The 25,921-nt window shown below is 45.6% G+C and overlaps 1 protein-coding gene across 1 annotated transcript in view; it reads right to left on the bottom strand.

Moving 5' to 3' along the window:
- Window positions 1-25,921, bottom strand: part of SORL1 (sortilin related receptor 1) — a 126,047-nt gene that overhangs the window by 2,229 nt on the left and 97,897 nt on the right. Inside the window, 15 exon segments of the mRNA XM_084803601.1 lie at window positions 268-480; window positions 820-1,012; window positions 3,416-3,522; window positions 3,914-4,088; window positions 5,343-5,507; window positions 6,175-6,294; window positions 7,152-7,336; window positions 8,544-8,640; window positions 9,362-9,444; window positions 12,423-12,495; window positions 14,457-14,561; window positions 16,738-16,850; window positions 19,106-19,275; window positions 20,341-20,467; window positions 24,359-24,487. Of these exon segments, the coding sequence (XP_084659727.1) occupies window positions 268-480; window positions 820-1,012; window positions 3,416-3,522; window positions 3,914-4,088; window positions 5,343-5,507; window positions 6,175-6,294; window positions 7,152-7,336; window positions 8,544-8,640; window positions 9,362-9,444; window positions 12,423-12,495; window positions 14,457-14,561; window positions 16,738-16,850; window positions 19,106-19,275; window positions 20,341-20,467; window positions 24,359-24,487 (2,055 nt within the window).

The following is a 25,921-nucleotide window of genomic DNA, read 5'->3' as shown; positions in this document are numbered from 1 at the left end:
TGACAAGGGGGAGGGGGTCCACAAGCATCCGAATTTTGTGAATGTTTGAAGTGGGCCACGAAGCAAGGTCTTGACCTGTTACTTCTAAACACATAAACACCCTCCCCACAAATGTAAATAAATAACACTGCAATGGAAGCCCGAAGGGCTGATCACTAACACCAAAACACAGCCAGCTGCTGTTGACTTCTGTAGCACAGCACCACCCTTATGAGCCCTGTCCATTCAAGGTCTTGTCTGAGATCTTAGGAAAATGGTGCCACTTACCTAAATCATCACCTGAAGAGAATATCGCTGACCCCAGTCGGGAACTGTAATGGCTGTTGGCAAAGGCCGTGAAGCTATTCTGAAGTCTTCTATGCCTCATGTACAAGACGACAAAGCCTATGCCCACACTCACTAGCAAGATGAATAATATCGGTACCACTATGGCAGCAACATCTGTAGATTTGCTCATTGTTGATGCAGCAGGATCTCCTCCTATAGATGGAAGGAAGGAGGCTGTGAGGACTGATTCATAAGGACTGAGCCTTCATATGTTCTCAGAACAATGCAAGAGCTGCTTCCCCCTGCTGCCGTGATAATGTTTGGAAGCCCAGAACCATATGGGCATGGGCAATTCTGGGGGTCCTTCCACCCTGATTATCAACTTGGCTAGAAGGAATAGAGGTGAGGGGCTAAGAAGGTCCCAAGCGCTTGGCATCTACCCATATCGTTCCAGGCTTCCAAGTGTTACTGCAGTGGTATGAAAAGACGTCACAGGGAAATGGAGAGCAATAAATGGAGGCTGCTTGAATCAGAGGGAGATCTTTTCTTTACCAGTTCCTAGTTCGTTGTAAAGTAGCGTCGCAGGCTCGCCACACATCTGCCCACTGTAGAGACATCTTGCTTGCACGGTGAAAGAGTAATTGTGGCCTGCCTTCAAGTTGGAAACTTTAAAGACATTCTCAGTGGTGTTTCCCAGGTATGCTGTATTATTCGTCACACTGTCAAACATGTGTACTTCATACCCCTGAAATTAAGCGACAACAAAAACGAACATAATTTAAATTGGATGGAGTTATTGGCTATTGTATTTACGATTATGGCTCGCTCTTGGTTTTACCTGCAGTGCCCTGTGTTTATCATCCTGTTTATTTATCTCATTTGTCTCAGATTTGTCTCATATATTGGCTATGTTCACACAAAACCACAAGCTAGAATTCCAGAATATTCTGGCTCATGATCGTACACAAGCGAGCGCTGCTGCTTGTTTCCGCTTGCCTCCTCCCACCAGAGGGAGCGGCTTCAATAACCAGGAACCCACCAAAGCATTACACATCCAAACCTGATTCCTGGTTTGTCATTCCCAGAAAAGCCAGGAGTTGTAAGCCAAGTTCAAACGCTGGCTTGACACTCAAGAGTGGACTGAGAGCTCCGTTCACAGTTCTGGTACTCAGAACAAATTCCTGAGCTCAGAATTCTTTCATTCTAAACATATGTCTTATGCACCATGTGGATCTCGGAGTTCTAGTAAAAAAAAATAGATGCCAAAGCAGATCTTGCAAGGCAAGCCTCTGCCAGCCCTGCTGTAAGCTTCCTCACTGGCCTTTTCAGCCAAAGGGCAAGCAAGAAATAGGAGAATCAAGAGCGACAAGGGTGTGGCCCATTTAAAAAAAACTCACAGTAAAAGAGGGGGAGAACAACAGAAACACAGGTGAAAGCCGAATGTCAAGTAACATTTAACAGGAATAGGGATGTCCATCATTTGAAAACCCGGCCCTTTTGGGGCCCAACAGATTCCCATTGCTAGCCTGGCTTGCATTTATGAGCTGAGCCACACTGCGGGGCTTTTCCTGAAATCCGGGAACTGGGGGGGGGGGGTGTCTCATAAACAGAAAGTTGTGCAAATTGTAGCTGCAATGTGTGTGATATGCACAAATTCCAGCCGCAATTTGCTTAATTTCTGCAAATTATGCAAATTCTGGCTGGAATTTGTGCAAATTAAACAACTTTCTATTTACAAGGTGGGGAAAATCTTCGAGATGGCTGGACTCAATGCAGATTGAGTTGGGTCAGCTCACAGGGAAGTGAGCTGAATGCTGGGAGGACGAGGTGATGAAAGCTCAGCCAACGCCATCCTCCAGATCTCCTCTGACATCCCTAAACAGGAAACGTTCTCAGAACTGAGTGCAAAGTTTTGCATTCCTCCCCTCAAAACTAGTGGCTAAAACCCTCTGGGGCAAGGGGCCCCAAGTGCCAGTTTGCTGGCCAGTGCTCTAAACTGGTCTGAAGTTGTTCCATGCAGGTGCAGAGAACGCATAGAGCAGCTTTCCCCAGCTTGGTGCTCACCAGATATGTTAGGACTGCACTTTCCAACACATCTGGAAGGTGCCAGGTTCGCATAGAGGAACATGGGCACACGCAGTTCCATGTGGCAAAGGAAGGGAGAGACCTTTTTATTTTCCCAGACTTCTTAGATCCTCTGTCTGTTATTTTCATGCTGCTCGGTGCTTGTTTTAATTCTGCTGCCTGCTTTTATGCTGGCATTTTGATGTTATTGTTTTAATGTTTTTGTTTTTTATTGGTTTTATTGTAATGGAACATTTTGTTGGCTGCGCTGGGAACCTGTCCAAGGGCAAGGTATGAATTAAAGAAGGAAAAGGGCGCGGTGAAGCATGGTTGTTGACTCCTGCCCTAAAGTACACTGCTGAAATGAAGGAAGTGTGGGCCAAAGTACAGAAGGACTGTGAGCTCCATTCTGTTCCTGTCCTCAAAACACATTGCTGGACTCCGAATGCTTTTAATGCTAATGGAGACGTCTGTCTATTGGGAGTGCGACCTATAGGATTGCCCCTTAAGTGTGTGCCTTCTGCACTAGGCTTCAGTTGGTGGATCTTGGAGTTCTAGTGAAAAAAGAAGAAGTAGATCCCACAAATCTGAAGTCTGCTCAGCACTCATCTATTATATGCGTCTGCTCCCCTTCTTTAAAAAAAAAGCGGATTTTTTTTTTTTTAAGAAATTTGGGGTGCAGGTAAGATTTTCTTGTGGGTAAGAATCCACCAGTTCAAGACCAGTGTCCTGAAACGGTCAATGTGAGAGCCCTGTAGAGAAAATTGAAAGCGCAAGAGAAGGTTCCATGGAACTGTTGTAAATTTCAGTGCAATACTTTGTAGTGTTCACTTTGGTTGTGTGGCTGATCCAGTTCTTTTTGTTTCATTTCCCTCTCAGTTATTCCTCCTCCAACTATCCATATTGATAGTTACAACGAAAATTCCATAAGCTTCACCCTCAAAATGGAAGCTCAAAATGGAAACAAAATGGAAGCTAATTCAGGTAATGTCGTAGTCGTAATAATAATAATAATAATAATAATAATAATATAGTATGAATTAAAGAAGGAAAAGGGAGTGCTGAGGCATGGTTGTTCACTTACCCGGCTTTCACTAAAGTGATGTTCTTTTAAGGCTAAGCTCTTCCAAAACAACAAGATATGGTTGTTTTCTGTTATAATCTTTAAGGCATCTGGTGCAGCCAGGGAAACTGCAGAAACGATGAGAGAGAAGGAAGGAAGCGTTCAGGCAAATGTCCTAGCAATTTGACCACCAGCTGTCCTCGATCCTTTTGAAATGCCTATAAAACAGCCTTCTCCAACCTGGTACCCAGCAGATGCTTGGGACTCCAACGCCCACAACCATTTTCCATGCTGGTTGGGGCTGATGGGAGTTGGAGTCTAAAGCATCTGGAAGGCACCAGGTTGGAGAAGGCTGCTATAAATGTTAAGTGCAATGTCCCATGCAATCCTATGTACACCTACTCTGAACTAAACCCCATTGAGTTCAATGGGTCTTACTCTGTATCTATGCACATTCAGCACAATCCTCTTATTCTGTTGGTTCTCCCCAGAGAGGTTTTCTTAAGTGCCGCTGCTTACCTGTGCTAATTTTCACACTGGCTTCTTTGCTCATGTTTCCCAGCTGGACGATGATATGGTATTTCCCACCAGGCTCCAGCTTCTTGATGGTATATTCCACAGTGCTGTTACGTGTTTTCACCTTGTAGATTCTGTCTGTCTTCTTTATTAAATCTTTCACTGCAACAGCATATAACTGAGGGGAGCAAAGTTGTACCTGGTGAATGCTGAGAGCTTCTTTCTCCCACTCCCTCCCCACCAATGCCCACCTTCTCTCATTAAGTATTTGGAACACTAAATGCCAGCTGAAGCATCTGTTATATACTTGTGGAGCTCTTCATCCACACATCTCCAGCTTGGTGCTTCCAGATGTGGGACCAATGGCCATGCTGGCTGGGAATAATGGGAGCTGTAGTCCAACACATCTGGAAGCCACCCAGTTGGGGAAGGTAGTCTTAACCCCAAAAACGCATGCTCCAGCTAGCATTCCCTGGAAATGTGCCCTTCGACATTAAAACAAAAGCCTTGGTCCTTATGGAATCCATAGCAGCTGCCACATTTTGCACTGGGAACATCACCACAACTCAAATTTTAGATTCCTTTTTGCACCACAATTTAGCTTCAGGTTCACATAATCCCCCCACTCCTCTGGTGCAAACGTGAAGAGATCAGAAGGTTTTGCTTCTGTTTTCAATTAACCACAGTTACTTGTTATGTCCAAACCAAGAACTGTGGTTAACGTTAACTATGATTTAGGGAAACAAGCCAGGATTGTAAACCAAAGTTGTTTAAACATAGCTTGTTTCCCTAAACCAGAGATGGGCAACTTTTGTTTACTGTCGAGAGCCACATCCCCCTGCAGGTAATCTCTCGAGGGCTGTACATCTGCAGTGGTCAGGGCCAAAGCAAAAAGTGAGTGGGTCACCTCTTTCACCTCTTGCCACTCTCTTTTCTCTCTCTTTCTCTTTTCCTTCCTCCCCAGTGGGCTTCCAGGGAAGGGGCAGATCACTCCTACCAGGTCTGAACTGATCATATGTGGAGGGCTTGTGAAATTAGGCCCTAGAGCTAGCTACAGATTGCCCATCCCTGCCGTAAACCAGAGTTTTGACGCTAATCAGAGCTTGCCTGGATTCAGATATAACGAGTAACCACAGTTAGTTGAAAGTAAAACCTACAATCTCCTCTTCACAGCTGTGCTGGAGCAGAGGGAGTGGGGAGCACATGAGTCCTGGGCTCATGCACAGAACACTCATTCATAGCTTTGCATTACATGCGACCCAGGCCTATATTTTTGCCCCAACATTTTTCTCCTAACTGCTGCCTTTGTAACGAGAAGCTAAATGCCTTCTCCTTGGGTCTCTGGTTTCTTGTAGCTGCAAGAACAGTGTGTGAAATCCTTCATAAAAGATGCAAATGCACACCATTTTCAACCGGAACTGTACCATCTTACCATATCCTGGTCAGGAGAATCATACGGCGATTCCCACTTAATGACAGCAAATGTTTTTGCCAGGTGCACAGAATGGAGGTGTCGAGGGGGAAGGCGATTGTCAGGAATCATCTTCACCACGATGTAATCGGAAGGCGGTCCATGGTATGGAGAAACCACACGTACCTGAAGGAGGTCAGGACTTCTTAGTTATTTATGCCACTGTTCTCGTATCTCTCTCTGTCTCCTTATACAATCAACAACACAATAGAGCAATACTATCCCTTGATTAAAGAACATTCCTGTTGCCAGAAGCCTACCTAGTGCAATGGTGGAGAGCTCCTGGTGGGGCCAGAAATGGGGTGTTCCATGAGCATGTCGGGGGGGGGGGGTCTGCAGAATTCTAAACCCCCTCATTCCACTGGCATGCCCCAGACACAACTCAGTCCTAATATAAAAATCCAGCAGCAGGAAAAACCTTCAGGTATAGGAAGGTCCTCATCCAACAATGAAAACTGGTGAAGGAGGGAAGGTCTCCCTAGCAGCGAACCCAACAACATGGGGGCCATGACAGAGAAGGCTCTGCTCCTCGCTCTTACAGGTTTTATCTGCCTAAACGATAGAACACATACAGCAGGACCTCTCCAGAAGATACCAGGAGACAGGGGCCGACACACCTTGCATGCAGCTTATGTTACACTTGACAGAGAAATTCGAGCAAAAAAAAAAATGATCTGCCCCAAAGAGCTTACAATACATACTTCTGAGATCATCTCCCAAGACCGAATCAACGAACAATGGCCCAAGTTGCATTTGTTTTACGGGAGGGGAGATTTAAGGATAAACTCCTTACCAGAAATAGGTATTGCTCATCTCTGTTGACGATGACTGTGATGTTGTGCAGGGTGGTGGTGGCATTGTTAGGATTCCTGTACAACTCTAGGAAAGATGTGGCATAAAATATGCCATATATCTGGAAGAGGAGGCAGGAGAGGGAGCAAGAGAGACAAACAAGTTGGCCATCTTTTTCTAAAGTGTTGCAAACAAATTCACAGCATTTTCTAGCCCTTAAAAAAAATTAGTAGCCACCCAGCCCACAGACACCTGTGTTACTCTCTGTGGCTAACAGAACTGATGGCCTGAGATGTAAAAAGGAACCAATTCCCTGTAAATGAATAGAAGCTTTTCTGTCTGGCCTCCAACTAGTTACTCATCACTGGCAATCAAGAGAGGGAATTTATCGCTTAATTCAGCCTTCCCAACGTGGTGCCCTCCAAATGTGTAGAACTGCAATTCCCATCATTCCCAGTCAGCATGGCCAGTGGGCCCAAAACTGGGTTCAGATCCGCCAAATTCACATGGTCACTGTGAGGCTAATATACAGCTGTGAGTGGGATATAAACCTAACAAAAAGTCCCTGGAAAATAATAAACCTGTCCTTTCTTGATGGAAAAACCATTACCTTTGGACCAAATCAGACATGACTTTAAACCTGCATGTAGCAGTTATTTCTTCCTCCCACCCCCATTTTTACTCTAGAGTAGGCACAGAGGGAGGGCGATCTGGATTAGGACCCTAGCATGGGGGGCTTTTAAGATTTGGATCAGGCCGCTGCCCCTACTTTAGAGTAAAAATGAGAAAAAAAGTAGTTGCTAGATATAGATTTAAAGAAATGTCTGTTTTTGCCCTTTGATTGTTGGAATACACGGCACCATTCGCACACACTGCAACTGTCACATCATATTACGTGTGAATGGAAGATGAAAGTTTAGAAGAGGGCAGGGCTGCTGACAGATTCTTTTCGCCAAAGGGAAAGGGAAGAATCCTTACCACGTTCCGTGGGCCAGTCCAATTACACTCGACAGCCGTCTGGTTGACAGCCTTGGCTTTCAGACTGGGAGAGGGTGGTCTTGTACCACTGGTCACCACATGCACAAAGGACAGAGGACTGTCGCCCAGTTCAGTCTTCGCCCATGCAGAAATCTCATATGAGGTGTGGGCAGTCAAGTTACTTACTGAAGAAGAAAAAAGAGTTAGACTAGGTGGGGATGTGCAGACTGCAAAACTGTCTGCCCTGGAAAGGGGAGGTTTTATTCATCAGATCTAGTGCTGAGCCAAAATGTGCCCCCCATGCCCCCACTTTGCCACCCTGTTTGCCGGCTAAGTTGTGGAGGGATTTCAATTATTCTGCATGGGGGCCCGCTGATGTTCATTCCCACTTTCAAAAATGCCCCCCCTCCCCAAGTTCACTTAAGAACATTGTTCAGTTCAGCATGGAACTTTTAAATTTTTGTTCGCTTCCCACGAAATTCCTCAAGTGTTTCATCCATGCCGGAACCTCCCAACGAATTTGGAAATTTCAGATAAATGTAGAAAACTGTTGGGAACCAAACCACTGATCCCTCAAGGCCAGGGCTAACTACTCTGGGCTGGTGGCAACTGGCCAAGACCTCAGGAAGAGCCCTGCTACCACTGGGCAGTGGCCCCCTCACTCTGGGGCAAACCCTAGCCTGTGGCCATTTAGGAAAGTGTGTGAACCCAGCCGGAGAAATGTCACTCATCTTATCAAACTTCTTTCTTTCTTTCTTTCTTTCTTTCTTTCTTTCTTTCTTTCTTTCTTTCTTTCTTTCACTTCTCTGGTTTCATGACACACACACACACACCCCGCCACCAAGTGTGCAACAAGCCTCTGGCGTGTTTTGAGAAGGTGTCTTCTTTATTTATTTATGTAGAGGATTTACATACTGCTCCACGGGAGGCTGGTGGCTCCGATGTCAGGGGTGGTGAATCCGCTCCAAATTTCACTAAAGGAGCTACCCAGGGTGCAGATTCATCGCCTCACTGAGATCGGAGCCACCAGCCTCTGCTGCACTGCTCTGTAGCTAACAAGATTCCCAAGCAATGAATTATCAACAGAGAGAAAAAAGAATCAAAAGACAGAATTAAAATCTGTAGAAACAAATAATGCGTGGCTGGTCAGTCAAGGAAGGCTTGCTGAAATAAATATGTCTTCAGCAGGCATCCACACACATGAACACCCTGAAGGCTCTACTCCAAGTGGACTCCAGACGGATGGCAGATCCATGTGGAACCACCAGGCGTGGCTCATCTGATGACCTCAGGAACTGGCAAGGCTACTAAGGGAGAAGGTGCTCTCTCCCAGTCCTTTTTTACTCTTCACATGTGCTGAGCTGAAGTGGTTATTCTGGCAAAAAGACTTACTGGTTTGTGCTGATTTTCCCCCATCTATGTACAGTGATCTTTTTTCTTGTCTGTGGGTATCGAAAGTCCAGAAGATTTTCACAACGTAGCCATTCACCTGTTGGCCCACAATACAGAATGTGTTGGGAAAGGAGGGGAATAAATAAATACATAAATAAATATATGTTCAATTCTTGGCTGGATCTTTTTATTAAAAAAAGAAAAAAGTTCAGCTTGATGGACCAAAAGCTCCCTGCAGCTTTTGACAGTTGCTACAAATGCCAAGTTATGCAGTTCTTTAGAGGTGTGGAAAATTAGGCTGCAAATGGAACATGAATCTCCTCCCCCAGATGGCTGAAGACAGTGTCAAGTGATTTAGAAATAGCTGGCAACTATATTTGCCTAGGTTGTGGGCTGGCCCCAGAGTGTGCATAAACCTCTGAAGAACTTATGCAACAGAATCATAAAGGGTCATGGCTAACTGAATCAGAACTGATAGTGCAAGGCAGAAATGCACCCTTTTATCTTTGGCACCTCAGGAAAAGGCTCTATCAGACAAACTAGATTTCAGCAGCAGGGATTTCATTATATTGAAGATTCAGCATAATTAAAGCTACATCTGCCCAGGAGATGCAAACCCTCTAATGACATCATAAATATCAAATCGCAGATAAAGCTTTACTGGGTAATTCCTGCTACCGACCCCACAAAGCCCCCTTCCAAAGTGTGGCATTTAAACTACAGATCACCAATATTGTTCTTTGGCTGCTGCTTCTGAGCTGGGGTTTTAATAATAATAATAATAATAATAATAATAATAATAATAATAATAAAATTACCTGAATGTTCACTTCCATTTTGAGGGTGAAGCTTATGGAATTTTCGTTGTAACTATCAATATGGATAGTTGGAGGAGGAATAACTGAGAGGGAAATGAAACAAAAAGAACTGGATCAGCCACACAACCAAAGTGAACGCTACAAAGTATTGCATTGATATTTACGACAGTTCCATGGAACCTTCTCTTGCGCTTTCAGTTTTCTCTACAGGGCTCTCACATTGACCATTTCAGGACACTGGTCTTGAACTGGTGGATTCTTACCCACAAGAAAATCTTACCCGCACCCCAAATTTCTTTTTTTAAAAAAATCCGCTTTCCTTTAAAGAAGAGGAGCAGACGCATATATTAGAGAAGTGCTGAGCAGACTTCAGATTTGTGGGGTCTACTTCTTTTTTTTTTCACTAGAACTCCAAGATCCACCAACTGAAGCCTAGTGCAGAAGGCACACACTTAAGGGGCAATCCTATAGGTCGCACTCCCAATAGACAGACGTCTCCATTAGCATTAAAAGCATTCGGAGTCCAGCAATGTGTTTTGAGGACAGGAACAGAATGGAGCTCACAGTCCTTCTGTACTTAGCTTGGCCCACACTTCCTTCATTTCAGCAGTGTACTTTAGGGCAGGAGTCAACAACCATGCTTCACCGCGCCCTTTTCCTTCTTTAATTCATACCTTGCCCTTGGACAGGTTCCCAGCGCAGCCAACAAAATGTTCCATTACAATAAAACCAATAAAAAACAAAAACATTAAAACAATAACATCAAAATGCCAGCATAAAAGCAGGCAGCAGAATTAAAACAAGCACCGAGCAGCATGAAAATAACAGACAGAGGATCTAAGAAGTCTAGGAAAATAAAAAGGTCTCTCCCTTCCTTTGCCACATGGAACTGCGTGTGCCCATGTTCCTCTATGTGAACCTGGCACCTTCCAGATGTGCTGGGAACTGCAGTCCTAGCATATCTGGTGAGCACCAAGCTGGGGAAAGCTGCTCTATGCGTTCTCTGCATCTGCATGGAACAACTTCAGACCAGTTTAGAGCACTGGCCAGCAAACTGGCACTTGGGGCCCCTTGCCCCAGAGAGTTTTAGCCGCTAGTTTCGAGGGGAGGAATGCAAAGCTTTGCACTCAGTTCTGAGAACGTTTCCTGTTTAGGGATGTCAGAGGAGATCTGGAGGATGGCGTTGGCTGAGCTTTCATCACCTCGGCCTCCCAGCATTCGGTTCACTTCCCTGTGAGCTGACCCAACTCCATCTGCATTGAGTCTAGCCATCTCGAAGATTTTCCAGGGCTTTCCCCACCTCGTAAATAGAAAGTTGCTTAATTTGCACAAATTCCAGCCAGAATTTGCATAATTTGCGCAAATTGCATTTGCAATTTAGACAGAATTCTCCATTAGAATTAAAAGCATTCTGAGTCTAGCAATTTGTTTTTAGGACAGGAACCTAATGGAGCTCACAGTTCTTCTATACTTAGCTTGCCCCATGCTTTCTTCATTTCAGTAGTATACTTTAGGGCAGGAGTCATTTTGTTGTTGCTCCTGTTAAACAACTGAGAGTCAGAAATCCTTGCCAATCTATTGCAAGTCACCCAGAGATCTATCAGTAGAATCCAGTCTACATTCTGCCCACTGCTGTGTAACACCAGCTGTCCCTAAGGAATGGACTGTGAAATCTCATGCTCCCTGACTTCTTGCATGCAAATCCAGTGATTAGGAGTACTGTATGTCTGTCCCAATGGTTAATCAGGGTTAACCTTTCTAAACTAGCCGTTGAAACCAGGTACGCTTTAGGTAGGATCTAAATTTCATTATTCAAAATATTGATATATTGCCTTCCGGACTCAAGGCGGTCTACCTGACAATGCAATAAAACGGAACGAAACCATCGACAAAGCAATAAACAAAGCAAAAAATTCAGCAGCCAAAATACAGTGATTCAGAGCCGCCACTCCTGCACCACCCCGACCCCATCAAGTCAGCTTCCAAAAGCAACATGAAATTAGTGGGCCTTGAAAACATACGGAAGGGGCTACACCTGATCTGCATAGGGAGGTTCCTCTACAGCCTTGGGGGGAAACTGCAACTGAAGCCCTACCGCTAACAGTTGGTGATTTTACTTTCCAAGAGAGTCAGTGACATAGGGGCTGATCAGAAGATCTTAACAAGCACAGGGACTCATAGGAGGGAGGCAGTCTTGTGGGTATGTTGGTCCTAAGCCATGAAGGACTTCAAAAGGAAGTCCTGGCAACTTCAGCTGGGCCTGGAAGAGCACAGTCAAGCCAGCGCTGCTGCCACAAAACCAGCTGTGTATGTTCTCGCCTCGCCATACTCATCAGCATTCTGCACCAGCTTCTGAATGATCTCTAAGGGCAAACCTACGTAACCTTGTACTACAGTAGTCAATCCTCAGCAAGTTTCCCTTGCTCAATAAAGGGTTGGATCATGAGCAACAGATCAGATGATAAAAGGCACTCCTGGTTCAAAGGCGATACTAGCTTTTTTTCCCTCCTCAGGCCCAAAACGGGTTTCGGGAGTGCCCAGAATGAACAGACTGGTGATTCCTGCTTGGGGGAAGTGTGAATCAATACACAGAATGGGCTAGTTGTTTTTTTGTAGCCCAGCTTCAACAACATGCTGAAAGCAAGAGTCCTGTGAACCAAATTCCCATTTTAAAATAAATATTTTCAGTGAGGGGACAGAGGGATCTAAAGGTGTTATGAGCAGCAAATGTAAGTTTGGGAACAGATGTGTAGAGGTTTAATGTAGCAAGTTATTAATATTTGCAATAGCAGCAGACTGTTAGTCACTGTGGATGGCTTGGTAATTGCTGCACTGAATAGTCTAGGGAAGAGAGCAAGCACAACAACAGCACAAATGTCCCGAGGCTGGCAATGAATATATTAATATTAAAATAACAAAACGCGAGAAGTGAAACTGTTCTTAAAGCTCCGACTTATTTAAAGTTTTGGCGCATGCACGCATATGCCCCCCCCCAACCCCCCAGCATTGTCTGCTGCAATGAAACAAAACGATAAAAGGAATTAATTACTTAATGGTTTACCTTTGCCTTTTATGGTTCGTATGGACTTGGAATCACTCCAGTTTCCCACTCCACGGCTAGTTACCGCAGCAACCTTTGTGAATCAGAAGGCTAGTTAATATGCAAGAAGGCATGCTGGCAAAAAAAGGCTTTTTAATGAAAGAGAAGCAGGTTTACAGGGGACAAAGCTGATGGGGAAATGGAGCTCAGGGCAAGATGCAACTGGCTCCATTACTCTAAAGGAAAGCAGTGTGTGTGTGATCAGAGATGGGATCCCCAGTTCACACGGGAGCCTATGAAAATGGTTCCAGGAGATGAGAAGTCTGTGCCAGCCAGCACTTCCAATGGCTGCTCTAGAAACCTGGGGAGATGTTGCTCCTAACCATCTCTCGGCATTGCTGCCACCACCTGGCTTCTGCTTGATCTCCCTCCCTCCCTCTGGCCATGCCTGACTCCTACTTGGACTCCGAGGAGCAGAGAGGATCAACGAAGCTTCTGCTTCAAACCTCTATTGTTACCCTCGCAAGCAGCCTTTGATATTCAGGGGCATTTCAAAAACAGCTTCCAGGGCATGCAGGTCTCTTTCAGGTGCTCCCAGCCTGAAAGAGGGTGGGCAAATATCTTAGGCAGGCAGAGAAAAATTAGGTAAGGCTGAAGGCTAATGGAGCACAGGGAGATGCAGCAGGCCCCCTCCCCCAGTGATATGCTGCCCACACTGAAGGCAGGCAGCCAATCTGAGAGCTTTATCTAGGAGCAGATTTGGGGTACAGCCACGGTAGCTCAGGAAGAGAGTTCCACACTCCAAACCCTGGGGATCAGGTTGCTAAGGGTACGATCTGATCCCCTTTCCTCAATCTGACAGCTGTCAGTGTGCGCAAATTACCCACTGACAGATTGGGGAAATGGGACCGGATCTCACCCTTAGCACAGTTACGCTGAAGTTCTGAAGTGTGAGACTTACCCTTGGGGGTCCCCACTTCCATTCCACCCTTCCCCGAGTCTCCCCTAAGTCACTTTAAGGGCAATCTAGGGTCCACCCCATTTTCAGAGCTCCCCTTTTACTGCAAATGGGAACTCTGAAAATAGGATGGACCACAGATCACCCTTAAAACCACTTGGGGGAGACTTGGGGAGGGGTGAAATGGAAAGGGGGCCCCCAAGGGTAAATCCCACACTTTAAAACTTAAGGCTAACTTTGCTCAGGGGCTGATCTGGTCCCCTTCCCCCCTGACCTGTCAGCTGTCAAAGACTGACAAACTAGCATAAATGTGTCGTCAATTACCTTGTAAGTTTCCTAGTACACTTTTTCCCCTTTGACAGCTGACGCTTACAAGGCAATAGACAAGGCAAGGCTAAATAGAGTTTGATAGATGGAATTGCACACCTCCACAGCTGTGAAAAAATGACCAATTTAAAAAAAAAAAATTACGAAGACATTTGTGCACTTCCCCAGGCCGAAAAATATTTTTAAATTACTTTTTCAGCCCCATTTTGCACAAATGTTAGGGCACAATTTTTTTTTTTAAAAAAAGGATGTGATCGCAGCAGGGAGGGGAACTTGGCAGCAGACAAGACAGGCTCTGCTGCCAAGTCCACTGGGATACGTGCCGGAACCAGCTGGAGGACCAAGAGAGAAGGACGGGGAGAACAACCCATGGTAAGTCCAATACTCTGTCAGGCTCACTGTGGGTTATTCTAACAACAACCCAGCCTGCATAGCTTATTTCGCAGGGTGGATTGTTGTGTCGTGCAAACTCACCCATTGTCCTCTTCTGTGTGACAGATGAGACAATAGTGAGCTACATGAACAAAGTGTCTTCCTATGGACATTATTTATTTAGAACATTTTTATGCCACCTTTCAGGGCAAGAGCCCTCCCAAGACAGCTTGCAACAATAAAATCTCATACAATAAAAACTGATACGATAATTAAACAGCAAAAATTCATAAAATTAACAAACACTAGCAATAAATATCTGGCCTAGACAATACTAAAATGGGCTGGGTGGGATCTTGCTAGCTTTAGAATAAAGCACCTGGAAAACATCTACTCACTCTGAACGTATATAATGTGTTGACCTGCAACCGCTCAATTTCCGAATAGTTGCTGGGGGCTCTTACAGACGACCACTCTTTGGAACCGGTCCTGCTGTACTCCACCTAATAGGATAGAAAAACAAGTGGTCCCAGCATACAGCGATAGCTAAGGGCTTCAGCTGGTGGAACTGTTAAGACTTGGCAGAAATGAAAAGTTTGATCTGAGTTATCGGGCTCCCCCATCTTGCCCCTGCCCCCCTCACAGCTGACTCAAAATTCTGCAGCCAGATTGTGTTCTGGTGTGTGCTTTATAGACTATCTTACACTGGTCCCACATCAATTGCACTGGCTTCCAATTTGTTTCCAGATCCAATTCAAGGTGCCTGTTCTTGCCAATCAAGCCCGGAGCCATTTGAGACCAGGGTATCTGAAAGACAGCCTCCTCCCATATGAACTTGGCCACAATTTACAGTCTTCTTCAGGGGCCCTGTTGTATGTAACAGTACCAACAGAGATCAGAAAAAAACAGCTGTAGGGCTGGAAACCAAAATCAAAAAAGGAACAGCTGCAGCAATTGAATTCCCAATGCGTTTCAACATGGGTACTTTTCAGTGTTCTTTGGAAGAAGCAAGGGAGAGGGAATCCTCCTGAAGAATCTCTAGGAGTTTTTCCCTTGATAAAGGCCAGTGTCAAAACACATTGGGAATTGAATTGGTACAGTTGTTCCTTTTATTTTGGTTTCCAGCCCTGTTGTATGTCCCACCACCAAGAGAGGTTACATTGGTGGGAACGCAGGACAGGGCCTTTTCTGTGGCAGCACCACAATCCTGGAATTCCTTCCCTGGTGAGTTTAGATTGGCCCCAGCCTTGCTTCGTTTTAGGCCCTTAATAGTTTTTAATTATTATGCTCTCTGGAACATTTTAAAGATTGCTCTGGTGGGTTTAAAAAAAAAAACTTGGTTGTTTATTGTAGGCTGTTTTCATGTCTTGTTATGTACACCACCACCAGATAGGGCAAAAAGGTGGTTTATAAATATTCAAATGTAACAGTGCTGATGGGGACCTGCCTTTTCCCAGAATACACCCTGCAATCCCAGTTCTCCCCTTCAGCACCAAAATGGAAACCCAGCATCTCAGTATAACCTCTGATGGAGAAGATCAGCAGCAGCGCTACCATGACCTCATCTAGGGAGGTACGAATCCCTTACCTCCAGGTCTGGCGGGGGGGTCCGCAGGGAGGGGAGGCGATCCGTCCCTCCCCCCCAGAATCCGTCTGGGCTGGCTCTGCTCTGCGGCAATCTTGCAGAGCTGGCCACCGGCTCTGCTTTGCTGGCGATACGGCCAGCTGCCACTGCCATGCCATATCGCTGGGGTAGGGTAAGTGAGTCTCTGGACACAAATGGCGTAGTGGGCGCCATTTGCGGCTGTAAAGCTGGTAGATTAGCCTAAATGCAACCATTACGGCTGGCTCCGCAGGATCAACAGGGAGCCGTACAAGGGAGCCAACCCGCACAGATTCCGGGGGGAGGCAGAGGTGAGTGCTCCATTCCGCCATGGGCCCCAATGGGGCCGGATTCTTGGAATTTGGCCTCATTGGGGTCCATGGCGGAATTCTCCCCCATCCCTAACCTCATCCACATTTGTGCAGGGCTCTCTCAATTGGTATGGCATCAGAAAAGCCAGTGTAGTGGTTAGAGTATTAGACGGCAACTCGGGGAGACCAGGGTTCAAGTCCCCACTCAGCCATAACTAGCCAAAGGCAAAGTCAGAGCATCTGACTTTTATAAAATATGGCAGGAGTTCATTTTACATACTAATCAGGGACATACAAGCAGCATTTGTCAAAGCCCATCCTCAGACTATGGAAAAGGGATTAAATATAATCTGTTACGGTGTGTAAGATAAAGGAGGAAATATACATATATGTTAAATGTACTACCCTCTGTCAATAATTAGATTTAAATCCAATGTGTTTCTTTTTATTGATTTATTTTGGGTGGGGTTGGTTTTCTTTCTGTTGGTTTGTATAATTTTGTTTTGGAAAGCTAATAAAATCTTTAAAGAAAACAAAGTCCCCACTCAGCCATGAGGCTCGCTGGGTGGCTTTGGGCCAGTTACTGACCCTTAGCCTAGTCTATTTCATAGGGTCATTGCAAGGATAAAATGGAGAGGTTGATCATGTAAGCCACCTCAGATTCCTTGCAGGAGGAAAAAAGGCAAGATATAAATGTAATAATAAATGTATTAAACACATACACACACACACACACACACACACACACAGCCCAGCAATACTTACAACGTACTCTCTTATCAGGCCATGGGCGTTTGCCGGTGGTGTCCACTGACAAACCACGACGACTTCAGCTTCTCTCTTCAGCAACAGCTGGAGATGGCGGGGGGGATCGGGCACTGGCAAAAGAAGAGGAGGGAGACATAGAATCATAGAATAGTAGGGTTGGAAGGGGCCTATAAGACCACTGAGTCCAACCCCCTGCTCAATGCAGGAATCCAAGTCAGAGCATCCCTGACAGATGGCTGTCCAGCCTCATCTTGAATGCCTGCAGTGTGGGAGAGCCCACCACCTCCCTAGGTATTTGGTTCCATCATCGCATTGCTCTAACAGTCAGGAGGTTTTTCTGATGTGCAGCCGGAATCTGGCTTCCTGTAACTTGAGGCCATTATTCTGTGTCCTGCACTCTGGGATGATTGAGAAAAGATCCTGGCTTTCCTCTCTATGAAACCTTTCAGGTACTTGAAGAGCGCTATCCTATCTCCCCTCAGTCTTCTCTTCCCGAGGCTAAACATGCCCAGTTCTTTCAGTCTCTCCTCATAGGGCTTTGTTTCTAGTCCCCTGATCATCTTCACTGCCCTCCTTCTGACAACCCTTCTGCCTTCCATCAGATTACATCACTGTAATGGGTTGTCTATGGGGCTGCCCTTGAAGATAACCCTTCTGCCTTCCATCAGATTGGGTTACTGCAATGGGTTGTCTGTGGGGCTGCCCTTGAAGACAACCTTTCTGCCTTCCATCAGATTACGTCACTGTAATGGGTTGTCTGTGTGGCTGCCCTTGAAGACTACCTTTCTGCCTTCCATCAGATTACGTCACTGTAATGGGTTGTCTATGGGGCTGCCCTTGAAGACAACCCTTCTGCCTTCCATCAGATTGGGTTACCGTAATGGGTTGTCTGTGGGGCTGCCCTTGAAGACAACCCTTCTGCTTTCCATCAGAATATGTCACTGTAACGGGGGTCTGTGGGGCTGCCCTTGAAGATAACCCTGAAGCTTCAGCTAGTGCTGACTGCAGCATCCAAAGCTGTAATGGGTACAGCCAGGCAGACTCAAGTTGCATCAATTCTGAAAGAGCTGCATTGGCTGCTTAGTCACTGCTAAACCCAATCCAAGATGCTGGTGCTCGCCTTGAAAGCCCTAAATCAGGGATGGAAGACACTGTTCAGTCCAAGGGCCAAAGTATGTCAGGGGCTACATGTCCACAGTGGGCAGGGCCATGTCCTAAAGTGGATGGGGCTACCTCACGGTCGGTATGGGGTCCCATGACATGACTGCCACCCTACACACACACACACACACACACACTCACTCACCCAAAGTGCAATAAGGATGTTTAATATTGCAGCAGGGGAGGGGCAATTTTTAAGGGGGGGTCATGGTATTGGGGAGGGTTAGCCCTTCCCTGCCCAGCAGCCATGGCCCTCCAAAAATCCCACCCCCCACCGCACTGCAGTTAGGCTTGAAAAAAGTCTCCATTGGCACCAATTGAATTGCTGCAACAATTTCTGGTGAGAAAATATAGAAAGGGGTCCATAGAGTAAAGTAATGAAAGTCACAATCCTATGAATATTTAGACAGAAAAATGTCCTATAACACCCAGCATCCCCCAGCCAACCATGCTTTTTTGTGCCTAAACATGCTTAGGATTGTAGGACTGTTTTGTGTCTAAACATGCATAGGATTGTGGGACCTTTTTGTATCTAAACATGCATAGGATTGCATCCTAACTCTGTGTGTGTGTGTGTGTGTGTGTGTGTGTATGCAGACACATGTGTATTTCATCAAAGCTGGAATACAGGTGGCTGTTTTAAACAGAACAAAGAAGAATAGGAGCTGATAAATGAGGGAGCTCAGATGCACAGACATGTGGAGCATGTACAGCCCTGAAAAAAAAACTCATAATCCCACTTATATCAGCACTTTCCAAATGTTTGCTAGCCAAGGCTTATTTTCCTGGGTTAAAACTGGAAGCACAATCCTCCCTTTCACCCAAAACATTTAGAATGTGTTAAAGAGTAGAAACTACATAACCACAGAGGATCTCGTTGTCCTGTGTAATGAGCGTGCTTCGTGACTAGAAGTAAGTGAACACAGATCATGCAGAGAAGCGACATCCAGCCTCCTCTGAGGCCAGGAATTCTGCTAGGTCCCTCTATTGGAAGTTACTGAATGATCTAGCCACACCCAATGCAGAAAATCACAAGCACACACACATGCGCGCGCACACCTCAGCATAGGCATGGCAAGATCGATGGATCATGCAGAGACACAGCAAGCCACCGCCTCTGCCAACAGGTGCTTTTAGCTCAACAAAGCTGCCTTTAACTCTGTCGTTAATTCCATGCATGCCACGAATGACCAGACTGACTTACGTCCTTCTGGGGTACGCAAGGTGATGAAGTCGTTTGTGTTGTATGCCTTGCTCAGGCACTGGACTTGCACTTTGACCTGGTACGTGCTGTCCGGTTTCAGCACTTTCAAGACACTGTTGGTTTTGTTGCTGTGAGTTTCTAAGGATTTCCACATGCTTTCTCCGACCATCCTGGATTTGGGAGTTCAATGAAACAATCATAACCACATCCCCTTGGAGTATGGGTAGGCAGGGGGGCTTTTTAGCAGCTCAACATTTTCAAAGCGGCTTACGCAAACAGCATCAACCGTATTGTTCCAAAATGAGGGCCTATCCACTTCGCTACTCCTACAATGATACCATCAACAGGACAGCTTGCCATGCTCTAAGACTCGGATGGGGAACATGTGGCCCTCCAGATGTTGCTGGACTGAAACTCTCATCAGCCACCCACATATTTGTATGTTATTATATCTTACTGTGAGTTTTTGCAATTAAAGATCCTGTACAGTGTTTAGATCTTTTTTTTTTTCCTTAAGAGAGCAATCTTATGTCCCCTAGACAGCGTCAGGAGGAGACAGGATTTTTTGGTTTCCCGGCTCCAAGCTCATAGGCATCGCTAAGAAAAAAATGGGGAACTGTGCTCCCTGCCCCCTCTCCCTTGTAGCCGATGCAGAGAGAACCGTGGCAGCTACTCCTCCACGCCTCTCCATGCTCGTAACACAGAGAGGGCAAAATGGGGCGTCCCCGGGGGAGGGGAGGAGACCGCGGAAGCTGTTTTAGATGCGGTCTCCAGCCCTGTTCCTGCCCCCGCCCTGAAGCTGTGTTCAGACACCCAAAATCGGGTGTCTGAAGCAAATTGCAAGGCAGACAGAGCATGGAGGGAACCCTTTCCTCCATGCTTCAGCCGCCCTGCATTGGAAAGGCGGTCACCCCCAACTTCAGAAGAACTATCGCAGTAGGAATGCGCCCTAATTTTCAGATGCATGATGTAAGGAATATCCTGTGCTTTTATTGATTGATTGATTTAGTTTCTTCCTATTATCCACGTTTAGATTGTAATCTTGGGGCAGGAACCTAGTTTTGTTCATTTTATATGTTACTCTGTAATTTGCCATGTATGCCAGCAGTGTCATAGCAATTGTACTAATCAGTTCAGGTTCTATTAGGTGTTTGCATACATGGCCTAATTTTAGGCATGTGGCCATGCCCTGCTGATGTTACCACTTACTGAGATGCCAAAACTGGCCAGGCTACCTGTAATGGATATTGTAGACGCAGGATGCAGGAGGCATCTTCTTAGGCCGGGTCCAGGTTAAAGTGATGTTGCCTGAAAAATCAGCTGTCCATTGGAGGTTCTGCACTTTATAGACAAGGGTATCATCTAGGAAAAAGAATGTAAAAATGCCAGCTTTGGTAAGGGGGTGAGGAAACAAGACATCCCGATCCAAAGTTGTGCAGTATATTCAGTGGCTGGGTTGACATGACATGCCAACCCATACTCAGCGTTGAGTATGGGTTGAGTGTGGGTTGTCATTGAACCGTGGGGCTGTTCTGTTGTGTGAACCCAGCTGTGCTAACAATGCATGGTTTCTTAACCACAAACAACCCACAAAGAGAACCCGTGGTTTGTTGCTGGGTTTTGAACTTTGGATTTTTCATGACTGACAAGCCATGGTTTGTTAGCTGGGTTCACACAACACAATAACCCATGGTTCAATAAGCCATGGTTCAACAACCCACACTCAACCCTTATTCAAACTTGAGTGTGGGTTGTCATGTTGTATGAATTCAGTCATAGGCAACTATAGGCCACAAAGACAGTCTGATGCGCCAACTGTTATGTGAACCATCGTTTTGCAGACTGGTCGCATATTTTTAATTCTCTCTCTCTCTCTCTCTCTCTCTCAAGCTGCTTTGACTTCCATCCCATGCCCTCAGGACTTATCCTTCCGTCCTCTTCAGCCAATGAGTTCCTTTTGTCCCTGTTAATGAAACTTAACCAAGTGCCACCAAATTGGCCCCATTTTCTCCCTCCTCCCATAAACTCACAATGTTCTTGGAATTATGCTATGTCCGAACGTCTCCTCATTCAAACAGAGGCATTGAGGAGAATGGTGAACAACTGCAGCTCTTCCATTGCTAGTTAAGGAAAAACCTAAATAAAAAGCCTCTTGCTGCCTCCCTGTCCCTTATCACCCTCAGCCCCCACCCAACTGTGAACATTTTTAGAATTTCTCCTGTCCCCATCCCATCCCAAAAAATATTGATGAAAATCCTGGCCCATTTTTGCAGCCTGCGAAGGGAGTTGTGAAACTGGGGAAGAATTATCGGCTTAGCACTAATACATGCAGGTAAGTCATACTGACCTGATTGGCATGACACAGCCAGGTCATCATTTAAGCCACGATGAGCCATGACACATGATGGGTGTGGTGCAGCTACCATCTTCAATATGCAAATCCTGATCTACCTAGGGAGGTGGTGGGCTCTCCCACACTGGAGGCATTCAAGACGAGGCTGGACAGCCATCTGTCAGGGATGCTCTGACCTGGATTCCTGCATTGAGCAGAGGGTTGGACTCGATGGCCTTGTAGGCCCCTTCTAACCCTACTATCCTATGATTCTATGATTGGGGATTTTGCCGTGTCCTGCGAAACCCAGCCATTGTAGGTTACTTGCTGGTTAAACAACCCTCGCATACCCTGATTAGTAGTAGTACAGGCCCAGCACCAACAATGCGCTATCTGTGTCATGTGAAGTGGCACATTGGTATGAAATTCCTTGGACTGTATCTCCTTGTATGTAGAAAACTAGCATCTCTGGGAGAAAGCGAGGCATGGACTTGTTCTCTGACTCACTCATTCTCCAGGAGCAGTGAGATTTTTATGTTGGGGAAAAAACATTCAACCATGCCGTCCAGTCTCAAATGGCACAGCCACAGGAACGCTGTACCAAGTGATCTGCGCAGATCAGCTCAAAGCGTCTCCAAACATCATGAGTAGGTACCAGACTCTCTCAACGGCTGCTCACACCTGCAAGGATGATGCAAAAGCTCGTGTGCTACTCTTTAGAATTCTGGCAAGGCTGCAGGTCTCAGAGGCCCAGGGGGTGAGCAAGGGCTGGGCAGCATCTTCCAAATCAATATTTAATTAAAGTAAAAACTGATGGATGCTCAGTAGACCTCTGTGCTTTTGGAAGAAAATGGATGGATCCCAAGCCGGGAAAGAGAGATGGTGATAGATCGCTATTAGCATGAACATGACCTAAACCATAATGAATTGTGGGCCAGGAATTTTGCTGATTGAACCGCGGAGCTGGTACAGAGGCGGATGGGAGGAAGAAGAAAAACAGTATCTTGACATGCTTCTCTGAGCTATGGCCTGCACATGAACAGTCTGTGCTACTTTGGTATGCAGGTGGATGGTACCATTATTGACAGCTGCCCCACATTTAAAAATAAAACTTCCTGCAAGGAGGGAAAAAAAACCTAGCACTTCAAGGAGAGAGCTAAGTTAGAGGCTTCCTTCCTGATGTGCTAGATTTCTACTTGCAGAGAGCTTGGTAAGTGGGGAGCGGTACAAATTGTCATTCCCCCACCCCGTCTGCAATCTGGAGTGGTACAATCTCATTTACCACTTCAGGGTTTTATCATCTTATTCTCACCTCATTATGGGCAAGAGGCCCTCATGGTGAGGAATAAGGGGAAAAGGAGAGATGAGACTGCAGGTCCACTACATGAGCTCTGTTTGGCATCTCCTCTCCCTGAACTGTTCCCAGCTAGTCATTATAAGAACTCTGTAGCTTTAAGAACTGGTGCTGGAGTCTGCTTTTTGCTTCCCTCCCCACCTCTTTTTCCTTTTGTGTTGTGTCTTTTAGATTGTAAGCCTGCAAAAGCAGGGACTCTCTTGTTCTTTTACCGAGCTGTTCTTTTACCGAACTGTGAGCTGTTCTGGGAGACTTTTCACTCTTTTGCTTTACGTTTTGATGGCAATTTAGGCCAGACCTGAATGATGGGAACCACAAAGCCAAATGCAGGTTGCCAGCTGTGGATGATGGCTCACCAGAGGCTTGATGAACATCCTGATTTTGCTGACTGTACTGAGAGGGGGCCAGCACTTGGTGGGCCATGATACACTGCTGGTAGACTGCATTTGGCTTGGAGGATCACGAGTCGTAGATGCTTGCTTTAGGGTCAATGACCCATGTGGGGTTATGCTTTTTCCTGATGGCCACTGTGATCGGCACTGAGTGGCAATCCTGCATACCCTCACCCATCATCACTTCACACATTTGGGGGAAAACTTCGTATTTACTGAAACCTGGAAGCCTTGAGCTGCTGATCACTTTGGGAAAAGCATAAACAACCGTTATAATTTTTAACAGTGTTTTTCATATCACCCAATTTCTCAGCAAAAAATCCCACCAAGGTTGGTTAGGTTGAGAGAAACTGACTTGCCCGGGGCTGCCCTAGGAGCTTAATGGCTGAGACGATACTTAGAATTAACATCTCTGTCAACTAAACTCAACACTTATTTTATTTGTGAATTCATTTAAAATATGTACATCCAACATTTCCACCCGTAAGCATCTACAGAGTGGCTAACAAGATAAAAAAAATTCACATAAGCAGCAAGCAATAAATCACTAACAACAAAACTACAAAAACTAAAGCCGCAACAAGCAATGAAAAAAGAGAAAATGTAAACAACTGCTTATTGCTCAGTTAGCAATGAAACAGGGACTCATCTTAACTTGCCCCCTGAATCTAAATAACCAGGGAGCCACATGAAGCCCACCCCTTGAGTTGGAGGTCCTTTGGCACCACCACAGAGAAGGCCCTGTCTCATGAGGACAGCTGCCACACCTCAGATGACAGGGGTGCAAGCAGCAGGGCCTGCAGCAGAGTGGATAGATTCAGATAGGAGAATATTATTGTTATTATTATTATTATTAATTAATTAAATTTATTAATCACCCATCTGGCTGGTCACTCAGCCGCTCTGGGTGATGTACAACAACAAAACAGTTAAAACAATAAAATTCTACATTAAAAACATCATAAAAAATACCCTAACCCACCCCGAATGGAGAGAATAGGAGAATATGAAACTATAATCAAATGCAGTCCAATATGGTCATTTCTAAACACAACCCCTGCAAAAAAAAGAAAAAAAAAAAGGATGCTCTTGAAAGGGAAGGGCAGATGGAAAGGAAAACAAGCACTTAAGGGGCACTTGTGTCTACCCAGGAGATACCTTACTCCATGACTTACCAGTGCAGTTTCTTTCATCGCTGCTATCTGAGCAATCCAGGAAGCCATCACACCGCTCTGTCATCATGAAGCAAGCCTCCCCGTCTTCGCACTTGAACCCGTTAGGACACGACAAGGTGCTGTGCGTAGCTGGAAGGCAGAAAGGTCATACGCAACAGCTGCTTTAGCTCAACAAGTCAGAAAAATGGAGAGTGAGAGGAGAGGTGATAGAGGTGTACAAAATTAAGCATGATGTGGAGAAAGTGGATAGGGAGACATTTTTCTCCTCTAATAAAACTAGAACACGGGGTCATCCTATGAAGCTGATTGGTGGGAGATTCAGGACAGATTTAAGGAAGGACTTCTTCACACAGCGCGCAGTTAAACCATGGAATTCGCTATTCTAAGATGTAGTAACTTGGGTGGCTTTAAAAGGGGATAAGACATTCATGGGGGAGAAAGCTATCGATGGCTACTAGTCCTGCTGGCTATATGCTCCCTCCAGTATCAGAGGCAGTATGCCTATGTACACCAGTTGCTGCAGAACATGGGCAGGAGGGTGCTGTTGCAGTCATGTCTTGCCTGTGGGTTTCCCACAGGCAGCTGGTTGGCTGCTATGTGAACAGAATGCTGGACTATAGGCCTCTGGTCTGATCCAGCACAGCTCTTCTTATGTTCACTTTAATTCAAAAATATTACCCTGTCCCTATGGTGCCTTCTTTGGAAGTACTATTCCCAATCCAGCTCAGAGTTAAGAGTGTTTTAACTCATTGATTACTCTGATTATAAACGTCTGTGCTAAACATTCTGTGTGAACAGAATGCTGGACTAGATGGACTCTGGGTCTGATCCAGCACAGCTCTTTTATGTTCTTATCATTATTCTATCTAGCCCAGTCCTGGCAATTCTGACAGCAGGTCTAGGGCTGGATCCTTCCCTGCAACCCAAGACCCTTTCACTGCGGGTGCTGAAAGTTCAACCAGAGACTGACCACATGCAGGACGCATGCTCTTCTACTGGGCTATGGCTCCCTCTTGAAATATTTAAAGGGCACAGTTCTGTTCATCTTTGGCATGAGGGATGGATGGGTGGGTTCGAATGCTTACCCCTGTAGGTAAGCTCCTATTAAAAGCAGGAAGCCCGAATTCTTAAGCCAAGTTCCAAGACTTAAAGCATCAATTTTAGGGTTTCCACAAAAACATTCCAAGTCTACATTGCACCATTGCACTGCTGTTGTATCTAAATTTATTTTATGATTTTATTTATTTCAGAGAATTTCTACACCTCTTTTCTCCCTCTCTCTCTCTCTCTCTCTCTCGTTCTCCCTCTCTCTCTCTCTCGCATATATATATAATCCCCCCCAAGTGGTTTACAAGATAAAATCATGATAAAATATGACAAAACTAATCATTAAAAGCTCACATTAAAAGAGCAAGAGCCTAAGGTTTGTTTAAAGCACATGTTTAAAAGGCCTGGATGACTAAAAAGGCCTTCACCTTGTGCAGAAAAGATAATAAAGGAAGAGCCAGGCAAGCTGGGCTGCCAGCACCAAGAAGGCCTTTTGCAAGCCAAAGTAACATCCGC

Source organism: Heloderma suspectum, chromosome 6, assembly GCF_057233095.1.
Source record: "Heloderma suspectum isolate Gila_16-S chromosome 6, 16-S_ref, whole genome shotgun sequence".
NCBI lineage: Eukaryota > Metazoa > Chordata > Lepidosauria > Squamata > Helodermatidae > Heloderma > Heloderma suspectum.
Note: the sequence above shows the minus strand (reverse complement) of the source record. Positions and strands in the feature narration are given on the sequence as shown.